At 36.7% G+C, this 26578-nt stretch overlaps 1 protein-coding gene across 1 annotated transcript in view; it reads left to right on the top strand.

Moving 5' to 3' along the window:
* The window catches only part of BTBD8 (BTB domain containing 8), a 99472-nt gene that overhangs the window by 25914 nt on the left and 46980 nt on the right, over positions 1-26578 (top strand). The window contains exons 3-4 of the mRNA XM_080802875.1: positions 1961-2196; positions 8304-8421. Of these exons, the coding sequence (XP_080659001.1) occupies positions 1961-2196; positions 8304-8421 (354 nt within the window). The remainder of the gene's footprint in view (positions 1-1960; positions 2197-8303; positions 8422-26578) is intronic.

Here is a 26578-nt window from a genome sequence, read left to right as displayed (position 1 = left end):
GGAGCAGGCTCCCCGCTGAGCAGAGAGGCCGATGCGGGGCTTGATCCCAGGACCCTGGGATCATGACTTGAGCCAAACGCAGAGGCCACTGAGCCTCTGAGCCACCCAGGTGCCCCAAGTCTTACACTTTTTTGTGAAATATATTCTTAAGTATTTCCTTTTTTTGATGTTATTGTAAATAGTACTATTTTCTAATCTTGTTTTAGACTGCTGATTTCTAGTATTTAGAAATACAGTTGATTTTTGCATATTGATCTTGTATCCTGCAACCTTGTAGAACTTGTGTAACAAATAGGTTTTGGGTTGGATTTCCAGGGATTTCTATATACAAGTTTGTTATTTGTAAATAGAGATAGCTTTGCTTATTCCTTTCCAGTCCAGATGCCTTTTATTTCTATTTCTTGCCTAATCCCCGGCTAGAGCCTCCAGTTAAACATTGAGTAGAAGTAATGAGAATAGGCAGGCATCCTTTCTGATCTTAAAAGGAAAGTTTTCCATCTTGTACCATTAAATATGATGTTAGCTGTGGGTTTTTCCATAGATGTTCTTTATCAGGTTGAGGACATTCCTTCTATTCCAAGTTTGTTGAGTGTTTCATCCTGATAGGGTGTTGGATTTTGTTAAATTCTTTTTCTGTATCTATTGAGGTGATCGTGTGTTTTTTGTCCTGTTGATAACCTGACTTAGTCCTGCTAAGAGAACTAAATTGACAAGGTTTTATGATGTCTTTGGGCTGCTCTAAAAAAATCAGACTGGGTGGCTTATAAACAACAAACATTTATTTCTCACAGTTCTGAGGGTGGAAGTCCAAGACCAGAATGCCAGCATGGTAGGTTTTGATGAAGACCCTGTTCAGGGTTGTAGATGCTGACTTCTCACTGTATCCTCACATGGTGGAAGGAGGTGAGCGATCTTTTTGGGGTCTCTTTTATAAGGGCACTAATCCCATTTGTGCGGGCTTCACCTAAGTTACCTCTCAAAGGCCTCACCTCCTACCAAATATCACATTGGGCATTAGGTTTCAGCATACAAATTTTAAGGTTCTATAAGCATGCAGACAATAGCATGCGATGTATAACATTGATTTTTGTTTGTTTAGCTACCCTTGAATTCCTGAGATAAAACCCAGTTGGTCATGGTTTATAATCCTTTTTATATGTTGCTAGATTCAGTTTGCTGTTACTTTGCTAAGGAGTTTTTTCATCTATATTAATAAGGAATATTAGTCTATGGTTTTCTTATCTTTGGATATCTTTATTTGCTTTTGTATCAGAATAATAATGGCCTCAGAATGAGTTAGGAAGTGTTCCTGCTTTCTGTTTTTTGGAAAAGTTTGTGAAGGATTGGTGTTATTTCTTTAAGCATTTGGTAGGTTCACCAGTGAAGCCTCCTGGTCCTGGATTTATTTTGGGAGAAGTTTTTGACTGCTAATTCAATATCTGTAGTTCGTATAGGTCTGCTCAGATACTCTTTCTCCTTAAGTCAGGTTTGGTAGTGTGTGTCTTTCTAGGAATTGTCCATTTTATCTAGGTTATCTAGTTTGATGGCCTTGTATATATTCCTTTCTAACATTAAAATATTTCATAGACTACTTTTAAAATGCTCTTCTATTTGAGATATTTGTCCCGTTACTTCATATAAAAATCGTTTTAAAATTATGTAGTTGAGGTGTGCCTGGGTGACTCAGTGGGTTAATCCTCTGCCTTCGGCTCAGGTCATGATCCCAGGGTCCTGGGATCGAGCCCTACATCGGGCTCTCTGCTCAGCGGAGAGCCTGCTTCCCCCTCTCTCTCTGCCTGCCTCTCTGCCTACTTGTGATCTCTCTCTCTGTGTCAAATAAGTAAATAAAATCTTAAAAAAATAAAATTATGTAGTTGTATTATATGAAAGCAGAACTTGGGAAACTAGCTTTGAAGAATCACCACCATTATTTTCATTAATACTTTACATTTTCTTTTAGGATTGTATATTCATCAAATAGAAGCCTAAAAAACTATGAAGAGGAAATTCTTAGGAAAAAGATAGTAGAGAGGAGAGTACCACAAAAGAAACATGACTTCAGTTTTGGAAAGTACACTGATAATGAAGGAAGATCATCTGTAGAGTTCTTAGATAAAAAGTCATCTCCTTGTTCTCTTCTGAAGCATGCAGTTCCTGAGGATATCAGTGATGGAGAGGACAATTTAATTTCCACTGGTAAGGCAGTTTTTTGCTGGACTTTTATAAAATTTTAATGCCATGAAAGTAACTATATTCTGATACAGTTGGAGAAAAACATACTTCAAAAATCAATTCTACTGATTTCTTTTTTATAGGTAAATGAAATGAAAGTAAATGTAATAAAAGTAAGTGAAAGTAAATTTTTTATGGGTAAGTGAAAGTAATACTATAGTCAACTTCTAGTTTTCCCAAATAACTGGAGATGGGGTTATTATGAGTAAATTCACAATTCTCCTCTTAAGCCTCCACATGTCATCATCATCCTTATTCTAGTCCACACCAATAAAAACTTTAGCAGACTCTAGATTCAGTTCTGTTATAACACAATATATGTATTACTTAAAAACAGCATGCAGCATAAAAATCACCATTATTTTTTGTCATGACACAAAAAAATTACTGACAATTTTGTTGTGACACATTTTAAAAAGATAAGAATCTAATAAAAATGGTATGGTTTTACACATTGAATTGTTAAGAAATACTTAAATACTACAATAAATATGGTAGTTGACCTTGAAAAAGAACTTGAATTTGCTTGTTGAAGATAGTGTCAGAAGGGTTGCAGCAGCTGGTGTAACCACTCTGGAAAACAGCATGGAGGTTCCTCAAAAAGTTGAAAATAGAGCTACCCTACGACCCAGCAATCGCACTACTGGGTATTTACCCTAAAGATACAAATGGAGTGATCTGAAGGGGCACATGCACCCAAATGTTTATAGCAGCAATGTCCACAATAGACAAACTATGGAAAGAACCTAGATGTCCATCAACTGATGAATGGATAAAGAAGAGGTGGTATATATATACAATGGAATACTATGCAGCCATCAAAAGAAATGAAATTTTGCCATTTGCGACGACGTGGATGGAACTAGAGGGTATTATGCTGAGCGAAATAAGTCAGTCAGAGAAAGACAATTATCATGATCTCCCTGATATGAGGAAGTTGAGATGCAACATGTGGGGTTTGGTGGATAGGAAAAGAATAAATGAAACAAGATGGAATCGGGAGGTAGACAAACCATAAGAGACTCTTAATGTCACAAAACAAACTGAGGGTTGCTGGGGGGGCGGGGGGAAGGGAGAGGGTGGTGGGGTTATGGACATTGGGGAAGGTATGTGCTATGGTGAGTGCTGTGAAGTGTATAAACCTGGTGATTCACAGACCTGTACCCCTGGGGCTAATAATACATTATATGTATTATGTATAAAAAAGGGTTGCAGCTTGTGAACTGTTGTGAATTGGCAGAAGGAGGATGTTAAGGACATAGGAATAAATATAGATATAAGTATAGATGATAGAGATACAGTAATAGTAGATATTCTAGCAGGAGACTCAAGATCTCTGGTTTAATTTTTATTTATAGAGCATCATAGTGCAAGTTCCCAACCCACAGTCCCCACAAAGTTCGGTGGTGAGGGCCTGAAGTTACCCTGCATGTAAGTGGTAATGCACCATAAGAGAGGAATACTAAAATTAGGAGATTTTCATAGGCTACTGGCAGATCTGATAGAAATAGAGAGAGGGAAATTGGGTAGGAGGGAGGGGGTCTTTACTTTGGAAGGTAAATAAATCTTCCCTGGTAAAGGGAGAGGAAGGTAGTTTCAACACCCTGGAGTACAGAGAAATGGTTTTGAGGGGAAGAAAATCTGTAAAATCTTTCTGGAACCTCACAGTATTTCTAGCCTCCAAGGCATGTTTGTTCTTTAATCATTCTTTATCCAAGTTTTCCAATGCTCTGCCTGGAAAGTATGCTCTGTTTCATACAGAAACACAAAAATTTTCATAGAAAATGGTCTCCTAAGAGTTGGTTATGTAAAATCAGGTGGAAATTTATAATACCAGATATGGGGGATGTAGGTTATAACATGCAGTTAACTGAGGTATCTGGTAGATGTTTAAGATGTTTGTGTATGTTTTATGTATTCTTACATGGCTCCATTCAGCTGGGTGTAGTTTTTTGCAGTGACCTATTGTTTCTTGTGAATAAGCTGCAAGGAAGTGAAATGCACATAAGCAGATGAAAATTTCACATTATGTTCAGATTGTTCCCTAAAATACCAATTGTGTTAGATCAAACTGATATTTTCAAAACAAGCATTGTAGCACAATTGAATGTATATGAAAGTATCTGTTAACTAAAAGATTTTATTACTGATATTTATTACCACAATAATAATAATAACCAAACTGATTTAAACTGATTTAATAACCAAACTGATTTAGAATCCTTGTTGTATGTTTGTTAACATCTAACTATGGTGAATGTGTCTCTTCTAGGCTTTGAGGTAGATACAGTCATATAGTCTATCTCATTTAGTCTCAGACAACTCTGAGAAATAAGTGGCTGTAGGCTGATTTTTATAGATGAGAACTCTAAGAGGGTATAAGGGACTTTCTCAGGGCCACACAGATATAGCAGTTGGCTGAGCTGATACTTAGTATTCATTTTTCCTGTCTCTTGTCTAGAGTTCTGCCACAGCCCCACAGAAGCCCATTAAAAGTGGCCATCATTTACCCCTCAACTCCTTGTTTTTTAACTACGTTCTCCTTTTCCTTATGGAAGACCCACATGTTTACCAATTTAAGCAGACCTTGTTGTCCGGATTTTACTAACTTATTTGCAAGCTTTCCTACTGTCAATATCACCTTCCTTGAAATTCCCTGTGTTCTATGGCCCTCTGCTCTCTTGATTTTCCTTCCTGGCCATTCCTCTGTCTCCTTCACTGGCACATTATCTTTCTACCCCTTAATTAACTGGTTTTCTCCTCTTTTTTTGAGTTTCGGATCCAACCACTCACTAGACATATCTGTCTAAATATATCTTTAATATCTCAAAATTTAATCTGTCCCAGACTGACTTAATCATCTGCTTCCCATCCTAATCTGTTCTTAAGTGCTCTGTGATGTGAATTTTATCTCTTATCATTCTACTCAGTTACTCTTTTATCCTTTATTATATTCATGACCATATCTATTGATTTGTCTCCTTAGTATTTTGTTAAGTTCATTTACTTATTTAAACAATCTCTATACCCAACATTTGGCTTGAACTCAAACCTTAAGATCAAGAGTCTCATGCTTCTTGCACTGAGCTAGCCAGGTGCCCCTTTCTTAAATATTTTAAATACTTCTCTCTCTTTTTTAAGATTGTATTTGACAGAGAGAGAGAGTGTGTGTGTGAGAGGGAACACAAGCAGGGATGGTGGAAGAGGGAGAAGCAGGCCCCCCACTGAGTAGGGAGCCCAATGTGGGTCTCAATCCCAGGACCCTGGGATCATGACCTGAGCCAAAGGCAGATGCTTAACAACTAAGCCAATACTTCTCTCCTCTATCCTCCTGCCATTTCTTAATTTCAGGTCTTTGCAATTTTTCATGAGCATTTGCACCCCAGCTAGTTGCCAGGCCTCTCATTGTACCACCCTCCATTTATACTGTGTAGAACAATATTTGTTAACTGCAGAGCTGATCACAGCACTCCCCTTATTAAAATTCTTTGGTTGTTTCCCATAGCCTTAATATAAATTCCAGGTTCTTTCCCATGGCATAAGGGAATTTGTGTACTGGCTCTTACCTAGAATTCTGCTGCTGTTTCTCCTCACAACCCCCTCCCACCCCTTGAACTCTAGTCTTCCTGAATTATTTGGCATTTCCCTCAAAGAAATGCCAAATTTTCTCACCTCTATGCTTTCTCACCTCTATGCTCTTGCACTTCCTATTTGTTCCTGGAATGCCATTCTAATTATTACATATATATTTTTTAAAGATTTTATTTTTATGTAATCTCTACACCCAGCATGGGGCTTGAAATCACAACCCTGAGATCAAGAGTCACATGCTCTCATGACTGAGCCAGCCAGGGGCCCCCTAATTATCACATTTTTAAATGGAATATTGACTTTGCATTAGGTTTTGAATGCTTAAGAGTGAACAAAACAGATAGTGTTGGTGTCCTGCACTCTAGGAGGAGATACAGTCAGATGGATTAGCCCAGAGTGTGATGAGGACACAGATAAGGTACATTTTACTTGGATCTAGTTAGCATTCAGACAAAGCCACATGAAGGGAGTGATGTTTGAGTTGAATCTTCAGGGGGAAAAAAAAGCAGGAGTTAAACAGGCAAAAATAATTAAGGGGAGAAGTATTCCAGACAAAGAAGACAACATGCTTAGAGGCAGAGAAAGCTCAGGCACATAGCAAATTTTGAAGGCTGGAAATAGTTTGTTGTGTGACTGGGGTGGAGCAGGGGACAAGAATGGTCAAAGTGAGAGATGAGCCTGGATATAAAAGCAGAAGCCAGATCATTGAAAGCCTTGTCTAAAGGATGACCCTATTTCTTATTGTCCAAATTGGGATACTTTTGAAAGAGTGAAAAGTGCAGAGTTATTATTGTGGCCAATAATTATTCTGGGGCAATAGGCATTAACTGGGACTGTCCCAGGCAAACCATCTTGAGACATGTGGTCATCTTATAAGCCATTTTGGAGAGTTTAGAGGGTACTATTTGGCAGGCTTATGGAGTATAAGCAGAACAAGATTAGGATAGAGTGGAATGATGACTTCAGCTTGAGGAACATTGAGGTTGGAGTTTCTCTAATGCGGTTTTTTTTTTTCCATTGCACCACTTCTGACACCAAAATGTATGTTTTTTCCACCATACCAACTAATTCTCCAATACCATTTGGGTATACAGCAATTCAATTCTGGCACTAAGGGTTATCCTGTTATGCGGGGTTATAGCCATGGGCATAGTCTTCACCCTCTCAGCATGCCTTGGAGAAGTGTGCCCGCCCAAGGTTGGAGAGCTCGGGCTGGTCCCCAACCACCTGCGTAGTGAGAAGATGGATGTTGTGTGGCCTGGTAAGCCATTATGTAAGACCTTGGCTTTTACTATTTAAAAGAATGGAGAGAGGGGCGCCTGGGTGGCTCAGTGGTTTAAGCCGCTGCCTTTGGCTCGGGTCATGATCTCAGGGTCCTGGGATCGAGTCCCACATCGGGCTCTCTGCTTGGCAGGGAGCCTGCTTCCCTCTCTCACTCTCTCTGCCTGCCTCTCTGCCTACTTGTGATCTCTCTCTCTCTGTCAAATAAATAAATAAAATATTTAAAAAAAAAATAAAAGAATGGAGAGAGCCATATGGCTTTGAACTGAGATGGATCATGATTTATATTGCATTTTTAAAACATGCCTCTGTGGGGCTTAAAAGTGGTAGAAGTGTTGGGAAGTTATTGCGGAGATCTAGATGCGAGGTGATGGTGGCTTGGACTGGGGCGGTAGCCATGGAGATACTGAGTCCTGGTTGGATTCTGGATCTCTTTTGATATTAGAGCCAATGATGACATTGTGGTTTATAAATATATAAATGTATAAATGTGTAAATTTGGTTGGTGGGAATTTGTTCCCAGTGACAGATTCTCAGCAGATGTACTAACTAAAGTTTCTGGACTGACAAAGCTATGATATACGGTATAGTAATTTTTTTAATATGAACATGTTTTATATTTTACTTCTCACTTTCTGAATGGTGAACCTTTTGAAGTAGAGATACTTTTAAAAGTATTTATTTTCTTAATTTTTCTATACTGTATGTAGTACTAACCTCATAGTAAGTGCTCCATAAATCCCATTGCTTTTAGTTGAGTATCTGTTGGTTCAAATGTCATTTTCACCAAAAAGTCATGAACAGGAATAGGAAGGAATTAGATAATGAAAAAGGGTATCAAAATTGGAAAATTTTCTATTTTCCTGTGTCCGATATTCATGAAGTGGCTTCAGTTTTAGTATATAATTTTGTAATAATATTAACTATATTTAACTGCAAAACTATATTAAAAGGTTTATTTATATTTAAATTAAATTGAAATTTATATTTCAAAGCAAGATATAGATGATTTTAATGTTGTTTTATCTTGAATTTACCAGTTAAATATTGTAGTTATAATTGTTCTCTCTTAGTAGCTAATCAAGATAACTATGTGGAAAAACCTTTAGTTAATATTAAAACACAAGTTTTTTGGATATTTATAATAAAGAAACCATTTTGGATATTTATAATAAAGAAACCATTTATCTCTTTTAAAGATAATTATGACTTGGATCCTGCATCTGAATTAGGAGAAGATTTATTGAAACTTTACGTGAAACACTGTTGCCCAGATATTGATATTTATGTTGATGGAAAAAGTTTTAAAGCTCACAGGTAAATAGGCATGTGATTTGGTGTCTTGGTTGTGAAAATGAAGTTTATACAGGTGGTTATCTCTTCCTAGCACAGTGGTTTTCAAGCTGACTCACAAAAATCACAGGGGTTTCATGGTGATGCCTTAGCAGACCTGTGACAGGGGGAGAGGATGGACATCAGGCAGGGTTTTCTGCCTGCAGTTTCACCCAGGTTCACATGTGTGCATGTTTCAGTTAGAGTAGATCTCTGCTTTGTGTTGGACTTGAACCTAAGGTTTCATTAGAAGAAGATATTCTGTTGCCTAAAATAGGTTTGAAAGCCACTGTCACAGAAAATATAATTAAAATGCAGTTTTTAATTTCCAGGCATTATAGTACTGAAAATGATTATTTCTACATGAATGACATGTATTTTCTCTGGATGCATTTTGGCTCAAAGTCTTTGGTTCAGAATAGATATTCTTATGAATAGCATTGATTAGAAGGCTTAATATTTCAATGTACTTTTTAAAAACCATTATTATGCTTTAGAATTGGGTTGCTTAGGCATTCTAGTCTTTTAGATTTCAAATTAAAGCCTACTCGTTTTTGCAAGTAACTAAAATCTGTTTAAAAGAAGAAAAATTTTTAATAAATACAGATTTTCTTTTGGAACTCAAGGGAAAGAAGTACAGCTGGACTTCACAATGGATAAGAAATGGAACCAGAAGACTGAGGAACCCAGTATTTTTCCTTCCTCTTTTTGTGTTTCAAATAGAATGTTGCTAAGTTATTCTGGTGCTCCAGAAAAGGAAGAACCAGGTTATTTGCAATGGCAAGAACCGATCTTCTAGGTTCAAGGGTACACAGTCTTAATGAAATTAGCAGTGGGTTTAGATTACAGGAATCTACCATGCCAACAGTAGTGATGTTTATGCTTTCAAAAATCATATTGGCTTTGCCAGTTAATTGACAGCAGTACATTGCTAAACTCTAGGATTACCAGTTTCAGTCAGACTATTTACCAATCAGAATTTGAGCTTTTCTCTTGGGAACATGTATTTTGTAATTTTAAGTACACACATATGCACATTTTTCTAATTTTTATGAAATCTCCATTACATATAGAAAATATAGGGTGTAATACAGATCTACTAATGTACTTTCCATATTGTGTATATATATTTCCCAAATTGTGTGTGTGTGTATGTGTGTTTGTTTACTTCTTTGATTCTTTTTTTTTATTTTTTGAGGGTGGGGCAATGCAATTTTGTTTTTAAAAATTAATTTAATTTTATTTTGTGTTCAGGTTTTTCTTGAAACCACAGGGGCATCGTACCAAAGTTTTACTTATAGATCCCTAAGGTTATTGTCATACAGGGAAGCAAGACTTTGTGATCATTTGCAATATATCCTCAAACAGTGTCTATATTTGGCCTCTCTGTGTGCTGCCTGACAATGGACTATGTTTTAGGAGCTGGATCTAGAACATGAGGTTTGTATTCCAGGAGAGCTCTTGCTTACATTTCAGCTTTATTTTGTTCACCTAGCTATAAAAAAATAAGTGTATATTAACTAGAAAGGCGATTTCCTAAGCATATGTTCCAAGAAGATCTGGCTTAAGTTTTTCTACTTTGTTAGTACACTTATATGAGTTACAATGGCAGAATCTAAATCTCAAGATTACCTTCATAGTCCAAACTTGAATAAATCTATGTTTAGTACATAATATTATTATACAGTTTAAGGAAAATTATGTCAGTAGTTCAGAAGACACACATTCATGTCATGTAGTTTAAAGCCCAACATCAGAACTTTCTGAATTACTTCTTGTTCTAAATGATCAGTGTCATCACTTACCCTAGTGATGTGGCTAAAAATCCATTTGTGATATGACTGTTGTAATTTTAAAATTATATGTACTCATATATTGAAAGATCAGTGCAAGTACTCATAAATACCAGAATTTATGATCAGAATTACATTCACATTAGGGTTGTATTTTATAACCCAATTAGTTTGCTTAGTTTAATATGTCCAAATTGCTGTGGAAATGAGGTAGTTTCTTCTTGAGTCCCTGTCTTTCTCTCATGCTCTCTCTTCACAAACATACCCAATACCTGGTTCTTCCAAGATTATCTCTCCACTTCGCAGTTATTCTGTCCAGTCTTTATCTTGATCCCTAGCTTAATGCCTGGAGCCCTTGATATGCTGCAATACGGTCTGATGCCAGTTACTTCCTTGTGGTGGCACAATTAAGCCAAAGAAGTTACTGTATAACAGAGTGGTTAAGAGTGTATGAACTGTGTGTAGAGCCTTTCTGCCTGGGTTTGAATTCTAACCCTACCATCTTTCAGCTCTGTGAATTTGGGCAAATCATTTAACCATTCTCTGCTTTAACATCCTCATCAAACATGGGTATTCTCAAAGTACTCATCTCATGGGGTGATTATGAGGATTAAATTACTTTAAAGGACTATGTAGGTGTTTGCTACCATCATCCAGGCAATAGCCCTTTGATAACAAGCTTTTGTGTAGATGGTAGAAACAACCTGTATGCACTTATGTGGGGTAAGCAGAGAAATATGGTTTGAATCACTTGCATTTCCCCCCAATCCAAGGATGGGACAGCAGTTTACCTCTAGGAAAAGTCACATTTACTTTACTCTTCTCCATCTACACAGGCCTTTTCCCCTCTGAAGCATATTCTTCCCTCTTCCCACATATTTGTCCTTGTTTATCTCCAATACTTCTACTCAAAGGAGAAATGAGGAGAGCTCTTTTTATTTGAGAGAGTGAGGGTTAAAATAAAAAGAGGACCCCTTAGAGTTCATTGATCCTCTTTGTTAGTAATGTTACTCCTTTTCTGAGTATTGCTTCCTGGGCCACTACTATGCATTACGCTCTTTTGTAGACCTCTGTAACATTACTTTCCTGCCTGAATTGCTCTCAGTCACCGGATGAATACCATCTGGATATTGTACATTTCTGTTTTCTTTTATTTCGTCCTGTCATCTTCAGCCTACCCCTAAGTTCATACCTGATGCACTCTATTGCAGAGCTCCCATTTTATGGCATTATTATTGTAGTGTTTCCCTGAGAGAAATTGAATCTGTTACATTTTTAAGATGTCTGTTTGTGGCACGTCCATGTTCCATAATTAAGATTTTCTTGGGCTGCTTTATTGAAAAAGCATGGCAGTGATTCCTGATTTTAGCTTTGACAATCTGATAGCCTTTCCAAAATACCTTTTCATTTCAGTGCGTGATATCATACCATTAGGCTTTCATTCGTTGAGTTAAAGTGTTCAATTCCCCCTTTAAAATGTAGGTTTTTGGGGCACCTGGGTGGCTCAGTGGGTTAAAGCCTCTGCCTTCAGCTCAGGTCATGATCCCAGGGTCCCGGGCTCTCTGCTCAGCAGGGAGCCTGCTTCCTCCTCTCTCTCTCTGCCTGCCTCTCTGCCTACTTGTGACCTCTGTCTGTCAAATAAATAAATAAAAAGTAAATAAATAAATAAAATGTAGTTTTTTTCTGAATATTTAGCAAATTGGCAATCAGTCAGGAGGACAGTGTTCTAGTTTGTGCCATAGTATTTATCAGTTACATGTTCAGCTGAAAGCTTTTTCAGAAGTGTATAGTTTGGTAATTCAGAAGTCAGTCTTTTTGAGTTTAGATTCTGACTCCACTATTTATGGAATGGTTGAGAAGTTGCTTAATGTCTTCAAGTCTCAATTTCTTTATCTATGAAAATAATAATAATAGTAATTATAGCATATGATGGCTGTGAGGATTGAATCAGTTAATACAAAACTCAATAGCTGACATGCTGTAAGCTTTCAGTAAATGTTAGTTGCTATAAATATGTATTAGGTATCTGGAAGGAGATACACTGTTGCCTCTTGTACCTGACCTTGTAGTTCAGGTTGGCAGACTATGGCTCAAATCTGGTTACTGCCCTCTTTTTATATAAAACAACAAAAACAAGCATATGCAACAGTAACCTGTAAAGCTTGATATTTATTATCTGTCCCTTTAGAGAAAAAGTTTACTGTCTTAGATTGCCAGGAAGCCTTTAATGAAATGATAATAAAATTCCAAGTTACCATGCAATAGAGTGAGTCACTAACATCTTAATATTAATTACTTTGTTAGTGATCAGTGGTCAACCCTGTCCACTTGTGAGGTTTGATGTAATAACAGGGGGAAAAGAGGTGAAATTCCTTGGTGCCGCAGGCCTTTGAGGGATGCTGCAGTGGGGAACCAAAGCTAAAGGCTCTGGGTGCCTGAAAGGAGGCAAACCACCTGCAGTAATGCTTCCTTAACTGAATCTGATTAAAACTGCTCTTTAGATAGTCTCTGTAGAACATGCTAACAGCATAGTAGGCAGAACTGTCAAGGCTTAGGAGGCCCTTCTCTAGTGTAAGTACACTTTTCCATTCCTGTCATTGAGTTTGTGTCTTCCAAGAGTCACTTGGGTTATTCCCAAACCTACGTAATGCCATTTAGCTTATTTTCACAGCATAACTTAATGAAAGATCAAATAAACCAATGATGCAAGAAATATGAAAGAGTTATGTGGAGCACCTGGGTAGCACACTCAATTAAGTGTCTGACTCTTTGTTTTGGCTCGGGTCATGATCTCAGGGTCGTGGGATTGAGCCCAAGTCAGGCTTTGCACTCAGCATGGAGTCTCCTTGAGAGACTCTCTCTCCCTCTCATGCTTTCTCCCTCTAAAGTAAGTAAATAACTCTTTAAAAAAATTATTTTAAAAAAATTTATCATTCCAGCAAATGATAAAGTGAATGGGAAGATCTTATAAAAAAGCAACACTTTAAAAATTGCTATTGAATTTAGTATAGATGAACAATATAAAAGTTTGAGAGGAAGTTATAGAAATTTAAAATGATTCTGTACTTAAGTTTCTTCACAAAAGTTTTAGATTTCATTCTTCATTTTAGAAAAATTTAAATTAGAACTTATAAGTATATATATATCTTTTATGAGAAATAATGTGAGCTTACTGACTACTTACTTACTAGTCAGTAAGCTCACATTAAAAAAGGGATTGGCTTTACGGTGAAAGATTTGTGAATGAATGCATATGTGTTTTTTTTTAATAATTGGCAGGTGTTTTATTAAGATATAGTTTTTGGAAGTGAGAGAGACATTCTAACTGGTCTTCAGGTATATTTGTCAGTGATTGGTTGGCTGCAAGAAAGCAAGCAAACAGTTTGAAAAATTTCAAAAGAGAAAGGATTGTTCAGTGTTAGGGGTAGAGAGATTTTTTTTGAGACTGCTAATTTTCTGCAAGAAGTTAAGGTCATTATCAAGTGAATATGGGTGGTATTCTCCCCGTAAAGAGTATAGAACTTTCATAGCATACTTCTACCTATATAATTTGGAATTTCTGGAGTTGTTTTAATGCTCAGTAAAATGACTTTTTTTTAACTGAAGTATAGTTGACATATTATATTAGTTTCAGGTGCATAAACAGTGATTCAACAACTTATACAGTATGCAGTGCTCACCACAGAAAGTGTAGTAACCACTGTCCCCATACATGGTTATTACAGTATTACTGACTGTATTTCCTATCCTGTACTTTTCCATATTTACTTTTAAGTTATTATAAAATGATTATGATATGCACAAATAATTTTTAAAATTCTCTCAATTTTTTTTAATTAACCAAAACCTATCAGTTCTAAATAGGGCACCCATTACACTTTACAAACAATTTTTTAACTTAGGAAAGATAATCTTATGAAAGCTATAATCAGTGGATGTCAAAGTGGGTGTCTTAAGAAAAAGCTCTTTGCTTTTTTAAAGTTTCTGTTCTGTAAGATGTTTGCAGATAAGTGCAGTGGGTGACAGAGACAACTCTAAAAACTTTGGATTCACTACCCTGGGTTTAACCTTTATTTAGTTATATAGAACTAAAAGTTTAGAAAGTATTCTTGGAGCAAGAGTACTTAAAGAAAAAAAAAAAAAAAACAGTCCTAGTAAAAAAACTCCTCCTTTAGAGCTTCTCTGAGTAATCCAGGCCATTATTCTGCCTGGAGTAGTGAATCTAGTTCAGCTAACATCAGGAAGTATTAAATAGCAAGCAATGTACTAAAGCAAGAGCAAGGGGGAAATTAGGGCATCTTGACACAGCCAGAAGCAGCCTTGTCAGTTGAGATTAAATTTACTCAAAAGGTGGAAATGGTTTTTGGTGTGTTGGAAAATGTAAAATCTGGCAAAGATATTTAATACATAGTGCCATTTACAGCACTTTTATTTTTTTTTTAATGTAGGTTCCACACCCAGTGTAGAGCCCAATGTGGAGCTTAAACTCACCACCCTGAGATCAAGATCTGAGCTGAGATCAAGAGTCAGATGCTTAACTGACTGAGCCACCCAGGCGCCCCTTACAGCATTATTTTTCAAACTGAGGCTTGTATCCTAATTAAGTAGGAATGTTTTCTGAGTTTCTGTCCAAAAGACAGGGCAATTGTTTAAGTCTCATATGCTTTTAATCTTACTTAAATGGAAATAGCATGCTGTGTTAGTGCAGATCTTCAGAGAAGCAGACATGAGGATGGGGGTTAGACTTGCAAGAAATTTAATAGGGTAAATGCATGTGAGAGAACATGGAAAGGAATCCAGAGGTGACTGAAGGAGCTGTCAAACTGCAGTGTTGATTTGACCGTGATGGAAGGAGAAAGGGAAAGAAGGAAGCTTGAGTAGTAGCTTCTTAGGCTGCCGTGAGGAAAGTCAGCAGTCTATTAGAAAGTTCCCGGGCCAAAGTCACCCATCAGAAAAGGCCCTGTCTCTCTGAAATAGGCCTGCCTATTGTCACTGATGGCTCAGTCACTGGCAGGAAACAGCTTATGAGAAAGTGGCCTTGGGACCCATGTGGTACTGAATGCAGAGTGCTCTGCTGGGGCCATTGGTCACCTATACAGTCAAAGATCAGAGACTGCCATACATGTAAGTCATGACATGCTATATATTTACACAGGCATACCTCCTTCTATTGCATTTGGCTTTATTGTGCTTTGTAGATAGTATGGGTTTTTTGTTGTTTTGTTTTTTATAAATTGAAGGTTTGTGGCAACCCTGTAGCAAATAAATCTATCAGTGCCACTTTCCCAACTGCATTTGCTAACTTCATGTCTCTGTGTCACATTGTGATAATTTTTGCAATATTTCAGTTTTTTTCATTATTTTATTTGTTGTGGTGATCTGTGATCAGTGATTTTTGACGTTATTATAATTGTGCTGGGGTGCCACAAACTGCACCCATATAACATGGCCAACTTAATTGATACATGTTATGTTTGTTCTGACTTCTCTCCCAATCAGCCATTCCCTAGTCTTTCTCCCTCTCCTTAGGCCTCTCTATTCCCTGAGGCACAACAGTATTGAAATTGGGCCAGTTAGTAACACTACAGTGGGCTCTAAGTATTCAAGTGGAGGGAAGAGTTGGACATCTCTCACTTTAAGTCAAAAGCTAGAAATAATTAAGCTTAGTGAGAAAGGCATGCTGAAAGCCAAGCCAGGCTGAAAGCTAGGCCTCTTGTGCCAAACACTTAGCCAAGTTGTAAATGCCAAGGGAAAGTTCTTAAAGGAAATTAAAAGATGTACTCCAGTGAACAAACAAATGTTAAGCGGAACAGCCTTATTTTTGATATGGAGAAAGTTTTAGTGGTCTGGCGGAAGCTCAAACCAGCCATCACATTCCCTTAAGCCAAAGCTTAATTCAGAGCAAGGCCCTAACTTTCTTCAATTCTGTGACGACTAAAAGAGGTGAGAAAGCTGCAGAGGAAAATTTTGAAGCTAGTGGATGTTGGTTCATGAGGTTGAAGGAAAGAAATTGCCTTCATAACATGAAAGTGCAAGGTGAAACACACGGTGCTGATATAGAAGCTGCAGCAAGTTATACAGAAGATCTAGCTAAGATAATTCAGGAAGGTGGCTACACTAAACCACAGATTTTCACAGATTTTATTCTATTGGAAGAAGATACAATCATATTTGCAAATGACATATCTGTTAAAGGGTTAGTATCCAAAATCTATAAAGAACATGTCAAATTTAACTCCCCCAAACCAAATAATCCAGTTAAGAAATGGGCAGAAGACACGAATTGGCATTTTTCCAAAGACATACAGATGGCTGACAGATACATAAAAAGATGCTTGGGGGACCTGGGTGGCTCAGTGGGTTAAAGCCTCTGCCTTTGGCTCAGGTCATGATCCCAGGGTCCTGGGATCGAGCCCCGCATCGGGCTCTCTGCTCAGCAGGGAGCCTGCTTCCTCCTCTCTCTCCCTGCCTGCCTCTCCGCCTGCTTGTGATCTCTGTCTGTCAAATGAATAAATAAAATCTTAAAAAAAAAAAAGAGATGCTCAACGTAACTCATCATCAGGGAAATACAGATCAAAACTACAATGAGATACCAACTCATACCTGTCAGAATGGCTAAGATTTAACAGTACAGGAAATAGCAGATGTTGGTGAAGATGCAGAGAAAGGGGAACCCTAATACAGTGTTGGTCAAAATGCAAACTATTGCAGCCACTCTGGAAGACAGTATCTCTATACTGTCTATACTGTTCCTCAAAAAGTTAAAAATAGTACTGCGCTACGATCCAGCAGTTGCACTACTAGCTATTTACCCAAAGGATACAAAAATACAGATTTGAAGGGGTACGTGTACCCTACTGTTTATGGCAGCATTATCAACAATAGCCAAATTATGGAAAGAGCCCAAATGTCCATTGACTGATGGTAAAGAAGATGTGGTATATATATACCCAATGAAATATTACCCAGCCATCAGAAAGAATGACAGCTTGCCATTTACAATGACAGAGATGGAGCTAGAGTATTGTGCTCAGCAAGAGAAGTCAGAGAAAGACAAATAACCATATGATTTCACTCATATGTGGAATTTAGGAAGCAAAACAGATGAACATGAGGGGAGGGAAGAGAGGTAAACCAGAAAACAGGTTCTTCTTTTTATTTTATTTTAAAGTTTTTTTTTTTAATTTATTTATTAGAGAGAGAGAGAGTGCAGCGAGCACAGGCAGAGTGGTAGGCAGAGGCAGAGGGAGAAGCAGGCTCCCCGCCAAGCAAGGAGCCCGATGTGGGACTCGATCCCAGGACGCTGGGAACATGACCTGAGCCGAAGGCAGCTGCTTAACCAACTGAGCCACCCAGGCGTCCCGAAAACAGGTTCTTCTTAATTATAGAGAACAAACTGAGGATTATCAGAGGGGAGGTAGGTGGAAGATGCGTTAAATGAATGATGACTAATAAGGAGGGCACTTGTGATGAGTGCTTGGGTTTTATTTGTAAGTGATAAGTCCCCAAATTCTACTGAAACTAATATTACACTATATGTTAACTAGTTGGAATTTAAATAAGAATTTGAGACTAAAAAAAATTAAAAAGATGCAGGTTAACCTAGGACTTTCTTGGCGAGAGAGAAGTCATGCATGGCTTCAAAGCTTCAAAGAGTTTAATGACTCTTGTCGATAGAGTATCTCTCTTCAGAAAAAAAAAAAAAAAAAAGGTTTCTTTTAAAATATTGCTACTCATTGACAATGCACCTGATCACCCAGGAACTCTGATGGAGATGTACAACCAGATTAATATTGTTTTCATGCCTGCTAGCACAACATGCCTCCCTCTCTCTCCCCCCACCCCACCCCTCCACTCCTGCACACTTACTTGCTCTCTTTTAACAAAAAAAAAAATGCTTTGTCTGCTAATTCCATCATCTCTTTCATTTCTGGGTATGCTTCTTTTGACTGCTTTTTGTCCTGTTTATAGTTAAAATTTGCTACTTCTTTACATACCTAGAAGTTTTTTTTATTACATACTGAATGTTATGTTGTTGAGTGTTTTAATTTTGTTGTCTATCTTTAAAAAGAATGTTGAAGTATGTCTTAGCAGGTGATCCACTATGATCAAGGAGTCATTTTAACTTTCAAGTCTTATTATACAAGAAATTATTATAAGGGTGCCTGGGTGGCTCAGTTGGTTAAGCATCTGCCTTAAGGTCAGGTCATGATTCCAGGAGCCTGGGATCGAGCCCCACATCGGGCTCCCTGCTCAGCAGGGAGCCTGCTTCTCCCTGTCCCTCTGCCTGTAGCTCCGCCTGCTTGTGCTTGCATGCTCTCTCTCTCTCTCTCTGTGTGTCAAATAAATAAATAAAAATCTTTCTAAAAATTAATAAAAGAAATTATTATGTATTACATTAAATATAATATATATCATATATTATTATATAAGGCTGTAGTTGCCATAGATAGTGATTTCTCTGATGGATGGGCGAAGTCCATTGAAGACCTCTGGAAAGGATTCACCATTCTAGATGCTGTTAAGAACATTAGTGATTCATAGGAAAAGGTAAAAATATCAATTGTTGCAGCAGACTTCATTGTCTTATTTTAGGAAACTGCCACAACCAGCCTAACCATCAGGAACCACCACCCTGACCAGTCAGCAGCCATTAACATCAAGGCAAGACCCTCCACCAGCAAAAAAGGTTACAACTCACTGAAAGCTTAGATGAAAGCATTTTTTAGCATTAAAGTATTTTTAAATTAAGGTGTATATATTGTTTAGACCTAATAGCATTATGTATTTTATATATGTATATTATATATAATAAACACACTATTAATTGTCATAATATATACTTAACAGACTGCAGTATCATGTAAACATAACTTTTATATGCATTAGGAAACAAAAAATTCTAATAGTCTGTTGATTTCCCTCAGAACTGCACTGCAGCCTAGGAAGCTACTACCCAAGCTTTTTGATTTTATTGTGGTGGTCTGTAACTGAACCCTTTATACCTCCTATGTATGCCTGTATATCTTTATCATTAGGTATAATCAGAGAAAGTAAATAGACAGAAGGATAAAGTTCTAATAGCATTCTTCATTAAGAATTATTAAGCATTGATTATATACCAGGTACTATGTTTTATGCTGAGATTGAGATTTGCGTTCTTTTCAAGTACATATGGATCTTAGTGAATGTTCCACATGTACTTGAAAAGAATGTGTCTTCTGCTTTATTGGGGTGGACGGATCTTAGAGATGTCAAATAGGTTGATAGTGTTGTTGAAGTCTTGCATATCCTTAACTGACTTTGTCTACTTGCTCTGTTTGTTACTGAGGAGAAGGTTTCTAAGTGTAATCATGATTTTCCTATTTCTCCCTTCAGTTCTCTTAGTTTTTGCTGCAGGTATTATGAAGCTCTATTTTTTTAATTGAGGCATAGTTGACATTATATTAGTTTCAGGTGTATAACATACTGATTCAGTATTTGTATATATTGCAAAATGATTGCTACAATAATTCTACTTAGTGTCCCACTCTAGATTTCTTATGGTTACTGTTTGTTTATGTGATGTATCTTTTCCCATCCTTTTTCTTTTAAACTCTCTGTATCTTTATGTTTAAAATGCCTTAAAATTTTTTATAGACAGCATATGCCTTACTGGTCTCATAATTTCCTTTTAATTGGATAATTTACACCATTTACTGTAATGTTCTTATGTTGGGGTTTGAGCCTACCATTTACTATTTTTTTTCTTTGTTGTCTTTTTCTTCTTTTTCTTCCTTTCTAATGTATTAATTGAATTTTTAAAAAAATTTAAATTACAGTTTATTTCCACTGTTGACATATTAGCCATATTGTGTCTGTGTGTTACCTTTATTGGTGGTTGCTCTAGTATTTATAATATGTATTGTTACCTTATCATTTATGTTCAGTTAATATTATACATCTTCACATATAACATTAGGACCTTTTCCCCCTCTTATTCTTTATGCTATTGCAGCCATACATTTCACTTCTGTATATATTCTAAACCCCACCATAAATTGTAATTATTTTTAAAAATAATTATCTTTTATGTAATTTTATTTATTTATTTGCTTATTTAAAAATATTTATTTATTTATTTTAGAGAGAGAGAAAATGCAAGTGAGGGGAGGGGCAGAGGGAGAAGGAGAGAAACTCAAGCAGTCTCCATACTGAGCCTAGAGCTGACACGTGGCTTGATCTCACAATCTTGAGATTATAACCTGAGCTGAAATCAAGAATCTGATGCTTAACTGACCGAGCCAGCTGCCCCTAGGTAATTTTGTTTTAATGAGGAAATTTAAATTTATCCACATACTACCATCTCTTGCACTTTCAGTCTTGTATTAAGTCTAGGTTTCTATTAAAAATTTCCTTAGGTTTGAAGAACTTTGTTTAAATTTCTTGTAATAAAGGTAACTTTAATGACTTTTCTTGGCTTTTGTCTAGAAAAGGTCTTCATTTAGACTTCATTTTTGAAAGATATTTTTGCTGGATTTAGAATTATAAATTGGCAATTTTTTATTTCTTCCAGGGCTTTACAGATGTAATTTTATTGTTACCTGGCTTGCATTGTCTCTTACAAGAAGTCTGTGATCATGCCTAGTTTTGCTTATCAGTATGCCATGTGCCTTTTATCCCTGATTGCTTTAAAAGCTTTTTTCCCTTATAATTAGTCTTCAGCAATTTCATTATAGTTTTCAGCAATTTCATTATGATATACCTTGCGCTTTTCTTTATGTTTATCCTGCTTATGATTTATTGAGCTACTTGGATCTTCGGGTTTGTGGTTTCTGTGAAATTCGGAAAATTTACAAAAATCAGTTTTTCAGATTGTCTTACAATCCCCTTCTTTCTCTTCTTACACATGGGACTCCAATTATATGTACGTTAGTTCCATAGCTCACTTAAGCTTTTTTTTTTTTTTTTTTTGTAAGTTTCTTCTTTCTCTTTCTATGTTTTATTTGGACAATTTGTGTTGTTATGTACAGCGATACATTAATATTTTCTATTTTAGTTTTTAACTTGAATTTCTTCATTCAGATATTGTGCATTTCTGCTATAAAGTTTCTCTTTTTCCTTAAATATTTCTTTTTTTCTCTTTATTATGTTCCTTATTAATAAAATCCTTGAGCATATCTATGGTAGCTTTTTAAAATGCTTTATCCAGGGACATCTGGGTGACTCAATTGATTAAGTGTTTGACTCTTTGTTTCAGCTCTGGTTGTGATCTCAAGAGTTGTGAGATCAAGCCCCTTGTCAGGCTCCATGCTGGGTATGGAGCCTGCTTAGGATTCTCTCTCTTCCTCTCCCTCCCCTCCTCCCCACTCATGCATACTTATTCGCTCTCTTTCTCTTCAAAAAATAAATAAATGAAATGCTTTGTTTGCTAATTCCATCATCTCTTTCATTTCTGGGTCTGCTTCTCTTGACTGCTTTTTCTCCTGGTTATAGTTAATATTTGCTACTTTTTTTTACATACCTAGAATTTTTTTATTACATACAAAACATTATATTGTTAGACTGTTTGAATTTTGTTGTGTGTCTTCAAAAAGTGTTGAAATATGGTTTAACAGGCAATTTAGTTATTGTAGATCAGCTTTATCTTTATGAGACTTGTTTTTAAATTTTGTTGAAGTAGATCTAGAGTTGCCTTTTCTCTAAATGCTATATAGCTTTTCTCCTTGGATTGACTCTTTTGGGAGCTTTCCTTAGTGCTCCAGTTATTCAATTCTGGCTAGAAGGAACTTGAATGTCAACCAGCTCCCTGGCCTTTATTCTTCGCCTGGTTTCATGGATCTTTACCCTGTGTGTGTGTAGATAATATTCAGACAAAACTAAGTCCTCTAATTTCTGGAGCTCTTTTTTCTTATAACTCCTGCTTCCATAGTACTGTGCCCCATAAATTCCAGCTGACTCATCCTTCTGAAGCTCCTATATTAGTCTTCTCAACTCAGTAAGACAACCAGGCTCCTCCTGTGGTTGTACTCCCTGTGCCATGACCTAGAAATTGTTTCCAGAAAGAAAAAGCATCATAACTGTAAGGCGTATCTCACTGGTTTTCCTTCTCTCTCTCTTTTTTTTTTTTTAAGATTTTTATTTATTTATTTGACAGACAGAGATCACAAGTAGGCAGAGAGGCAGACAGAGAGAGAGATGGGGAAGCAAGCTCTCCGCGGAGCAGAGAGCCCAATGTGGGGCTCGATCCCAGGACTCTGGGATCATGATCTGAGCCGAAGGCAGAGGCTTTAACCCACTGAGCCACCCAGGCGCCCCTGGTTTTCCTTTCTTAAGGATCAGTCCTGTACTGCCTTTCTCCCCCCAGTGTCAAATTTTATTCTTTTATTCACTATTCTCCTTGTTAATATAGAAAAGTTATCTTTCAAAAGTGGAAGAAGAATCCCTAGTTTTTTTCTTGATATACTTTATTTCTTAGAACAATTTTAAATTTACAGAAAAACTGGGAAGAGTACAGAGAATTTTCATATGCCTCTACACTCATTTCCCATATTGTTAACATCTTATATATACATTTATTTATTTTTTTTTTTAAAGATTTTATTTATTTATTTGACAGACAGATCACAAGTAGGCAGAGAGGCAGGCAGAGAGAGAAGGAAGGAAGCAGGCTCCCTGCTGAGCAGAGAGCCCGATGCGGGGCTCGATCCCAGGACATTGGGATCATGACCTGAGCTGAAGGCAGCGGCTTTAACCCACTGAGCCACCCAGGGGCCCCTTATATATACATTTAGAATAGTACATTTGTTACAGTTAATGAACCAATATTGGGACATTATTATTAACAAAAGTTCATAGTTTATTCAGAATTCTTTAGTTTTTGCCTAGTGTCCTTTATTCCCCTGGGGTCCCATGTAGGATGCCACATTACATTTAGTGGTCATGTCTCCTGAGGCTTCTCTTGGCTCTAACAGTTCATAGACTTTGCTTGTTTCTGATGACCTTGACAGTTTGAGCTCTGGGCAAGTATTTTGTAGAAATGTTCCTCAACTGGAGTTTATCTGATTTTTTTTCAACATTAAATAGGTTATAGGTTTTGGTGAGGAAGTTCAAAAGGATAAAGTGTCATTCTTACTACATCATTTTGTGGATACGTGTAATCATTATGACTTATCACTGTTTATGTTAACCTTGATCATCTAGCTACGGTAGTTTTTTAAAAATTTTTGCACTGTAAAGTTACTCTTATCACCTTCCCCAAAGTTACTTCCAACCCATCTCCCATTTGCACACTGTACTCTCTGGGAAGAAGTAACTGTACATAGCTCACACTTAAAGAATGGGAGTTATGGCTCATCTACTTGAGGGAATAGTGTCTATCTAAATTATTTGGAATTCTTTTGCACAAGAAATTTGCCTCTTTCTCCCCATTTATTTATTTAATCATTTCTGTATATCAGTATGGATTAATAATTATTTTGTACTTTGGCTTATTTATTTTGTTGCTGAAATTGTTCCAGCTTTAGCTATAAGACCTCTTTCAATTTGCTTTTGTGTCCCTTTGACATCTCCCCCCAACATCATTGTGTGTGTGTGCATGTGTGTGTGTAGTATTTCCTTATTTTTTTGACGATAAAAATGCTCTAAGCTCATATGTCCTAGAACCAACCATTTCTCTAATGAACCCTGGTTCTTTTATTCTGATGATATTAGAAACTAATTATCTGGGTACTGGGTGTGCTTGTTGCTGATTCTTTTAGGTCTCTCAGCTGACAGAGCAAAGAAATATATGTATGTATACTAACCTGCATATATGCACATAGCTATAAATATTTCTATGTGAATCAATCTTTTTTATATTTATTTGGCAGAGAACATGAGCACACAAGCAGGCTGAAAGAGGCTCCCCACTGATCAGGGAGCCCAATGTGGGGCTTGATCCCAGCACCCTGGGATCATGACCTGAGCCAAAGGCAGATGTTTAACCAACTAAGCCACCCGGGTGCTCCCTGAATCCATCTTTATATTAAGCTAAATATAAATTCATATTGATGTCTCCAACACTAATCTGCCATCACACAGATCATCCTAGTCTACTCTCTTACTCATCTTAATCTTCTGTAGCAGTAACAAACTTGGCTTTCATCATCCAATATCTAGTACTTAATTCTTCAATTCCAGTATTCACGTATAATGGTTTCAGAATTGTTAATTCCTACTTCATGGGAAATAACTTCACCAACTGGAGTACAGTGTTCCTTTGTCTTTATTCTTATAGTCTATACTAATTTCCAAAGTTATTTAGGCCAGGACCTTTCTTTTCTACTCCCTTCAGTGAGGTTATTTCATATATTTATATGCAGTTAGATTCTTCTGTCACAGTCTACATTTCACCCTAGGGTCCCCTGACGACCTCTGAAGTGTATTTGTTTTAATTTATGTACATTAAGGTTCATTTGTGTTGTAAAGTTTTATAGGTTTTATAAATGCATATTGTGCTACACCTACCATTACACTATTATACAGAATAGTTTCAACTAAAATTTCCCTGTGTTTGATGCCCTCTCCAAATTTCTGGTAATTTTTAAAACTGTCTTCACAGTTTTAACTTTTCCAGAATGTCATATAATACAATCAAACAGCATGTAACCTTTTCAGACTGATTTCGTTTGCTTAGTAATATGCATTTAAGATTCATCTGTGTTTTTGTGTGGTTTCAGACCTAATTCCTTTATTATCACTGAGTAATATTCTGTTGTTAAGAATATATCACAGTTTAGTGATTCACCTATTGAGGGACATTATGGTTGCCTTAGACTTGGTGATTATGAATAAAGTTGTAGACATTTGTGTGCAAGTTTTTGTATGGCCGTAATTTTTGCATTGAATACCCAGGAGTGTGATTGTCAGATCATATATAGTAAGATTATGTTCAACTTGGTAAGAAACTGCCAAACTATCTTTCAAAGTGCCTGTACCACTTGCATTTCTTTCTTTCTTTCTTTCTTTCTTTCTTTCTTCCTTTCTTTCTTTCTTTCTTTTTATTTGAGAGTGAGAGAGAGATAGAAAGCATACCCAAGAGTGGGGGGTCAGGAAGGGGCAGAGGAAGAAAGAGAACCTTAAGCAGGCTCCATGCCCAGTGGGGTCCTGATTTGGGGCTTGATCTCACGACCCTGAAATCATGACCTGAGCCAAAATCAAGAATCAGTCACTTAATCGACTGAGCCACTGAGGCACCCCCAACTTGTATTTCTACTGGCAATAGTGAGAGTTCCTTTTGGTCCTCATCTTCATCAGGAATTGATATTGTCAGTTTTTTGGAATTCGGTCATTCTGTGTACTGGTATCTCATTTTACCTTTTTTTTTTTCCTTTACTTTTTAAAAATTTTAAGTAGGTTCCATGCCCAAAATGGGGCTTGAACTCACGACCCTGAGATCAAGAGTCACATGCTCTACTGACCAAGCTAGCCAGGTGCCCTCATTTTACTTTTTCCCTAATGACAGAGGATCTTGAGGATCTTTTCACATGATTATTTGCCATCTGTATATCATTGGGAGTTTTTTTTTTCCAAATCTTTCACTCTTTTTAAAGTAGGTTGTTTGTTGTCAAATGTTGAATTTTAGGAGTTCTTTTATATTTTGGATGGAAGTCCTTTATCTGAAATGTGATTTGCCACTACTTCCTCCCTGAGACTTGTCTTTTCATTCTCTTAACAGTGTCATTTACAGAGCAAGTTTTAAATTTTTTTGTTGAGTTAAAGTTGACATATTTTATTTGTTTCAAAGGTGTTCAACATTATCATTCGATATTTGTATACATAGTGAAGTGATCACCAAATCTAGTTACCATCCATCATCATACAAAGTTACAAAAAAAATTTTTTCCCTTGTGGTGAAAACTTTTAAGAATTACTCTTTTGGCAACTTTCAAATATACAATAAAATATTACTGATTGTAGTTGCCTTGCTAAAGTTTTTAATTTCTTTTTCCATTGGGTTCTACTTTTTAAAAAAATTAACGTATAATGTATTATTTGTTTCAGGGGTACAGGTCTGTGAATCATCGGTCTTACACAATTCACAGCACTCACCATAGCACATACCCTCCCCAATGTCCATCACCCAGCTACTCTTTCTCTCCCCTCACAGCAGCCCTCAGTTAAGTTTTTAATTTTAATAAAATCGAACTTCACAGTTTTTTCTTTTTCTTTTCTTTCTTTCTTTCTTTTCTTTGTACTTTAATATTGTATCTAAATTCATCACCAAACCCAAGATCCTATGTCTTCTTCTGGAAGTTTAGGGTTTTGTATTTTATATTTAGACCTCTGAAGAATTTTGAGTTAACTTTTGTATAAGTAAAAGGTCTGTG

The sequence above is a fragment of the Martes martes genome (assembly GCF_963455335.1).
Source record: "Martes martes genome assembly, chromosome: 4".
Taxonomy (NCBI): Eukaryota; Metazoa; Chordata; class Mammalia; order Carnivora; family Mustelidae; genus Martes; species Martes martes.
This window is presented reverse-complemented; position numbering and strand designations above follow the sequence as displayed.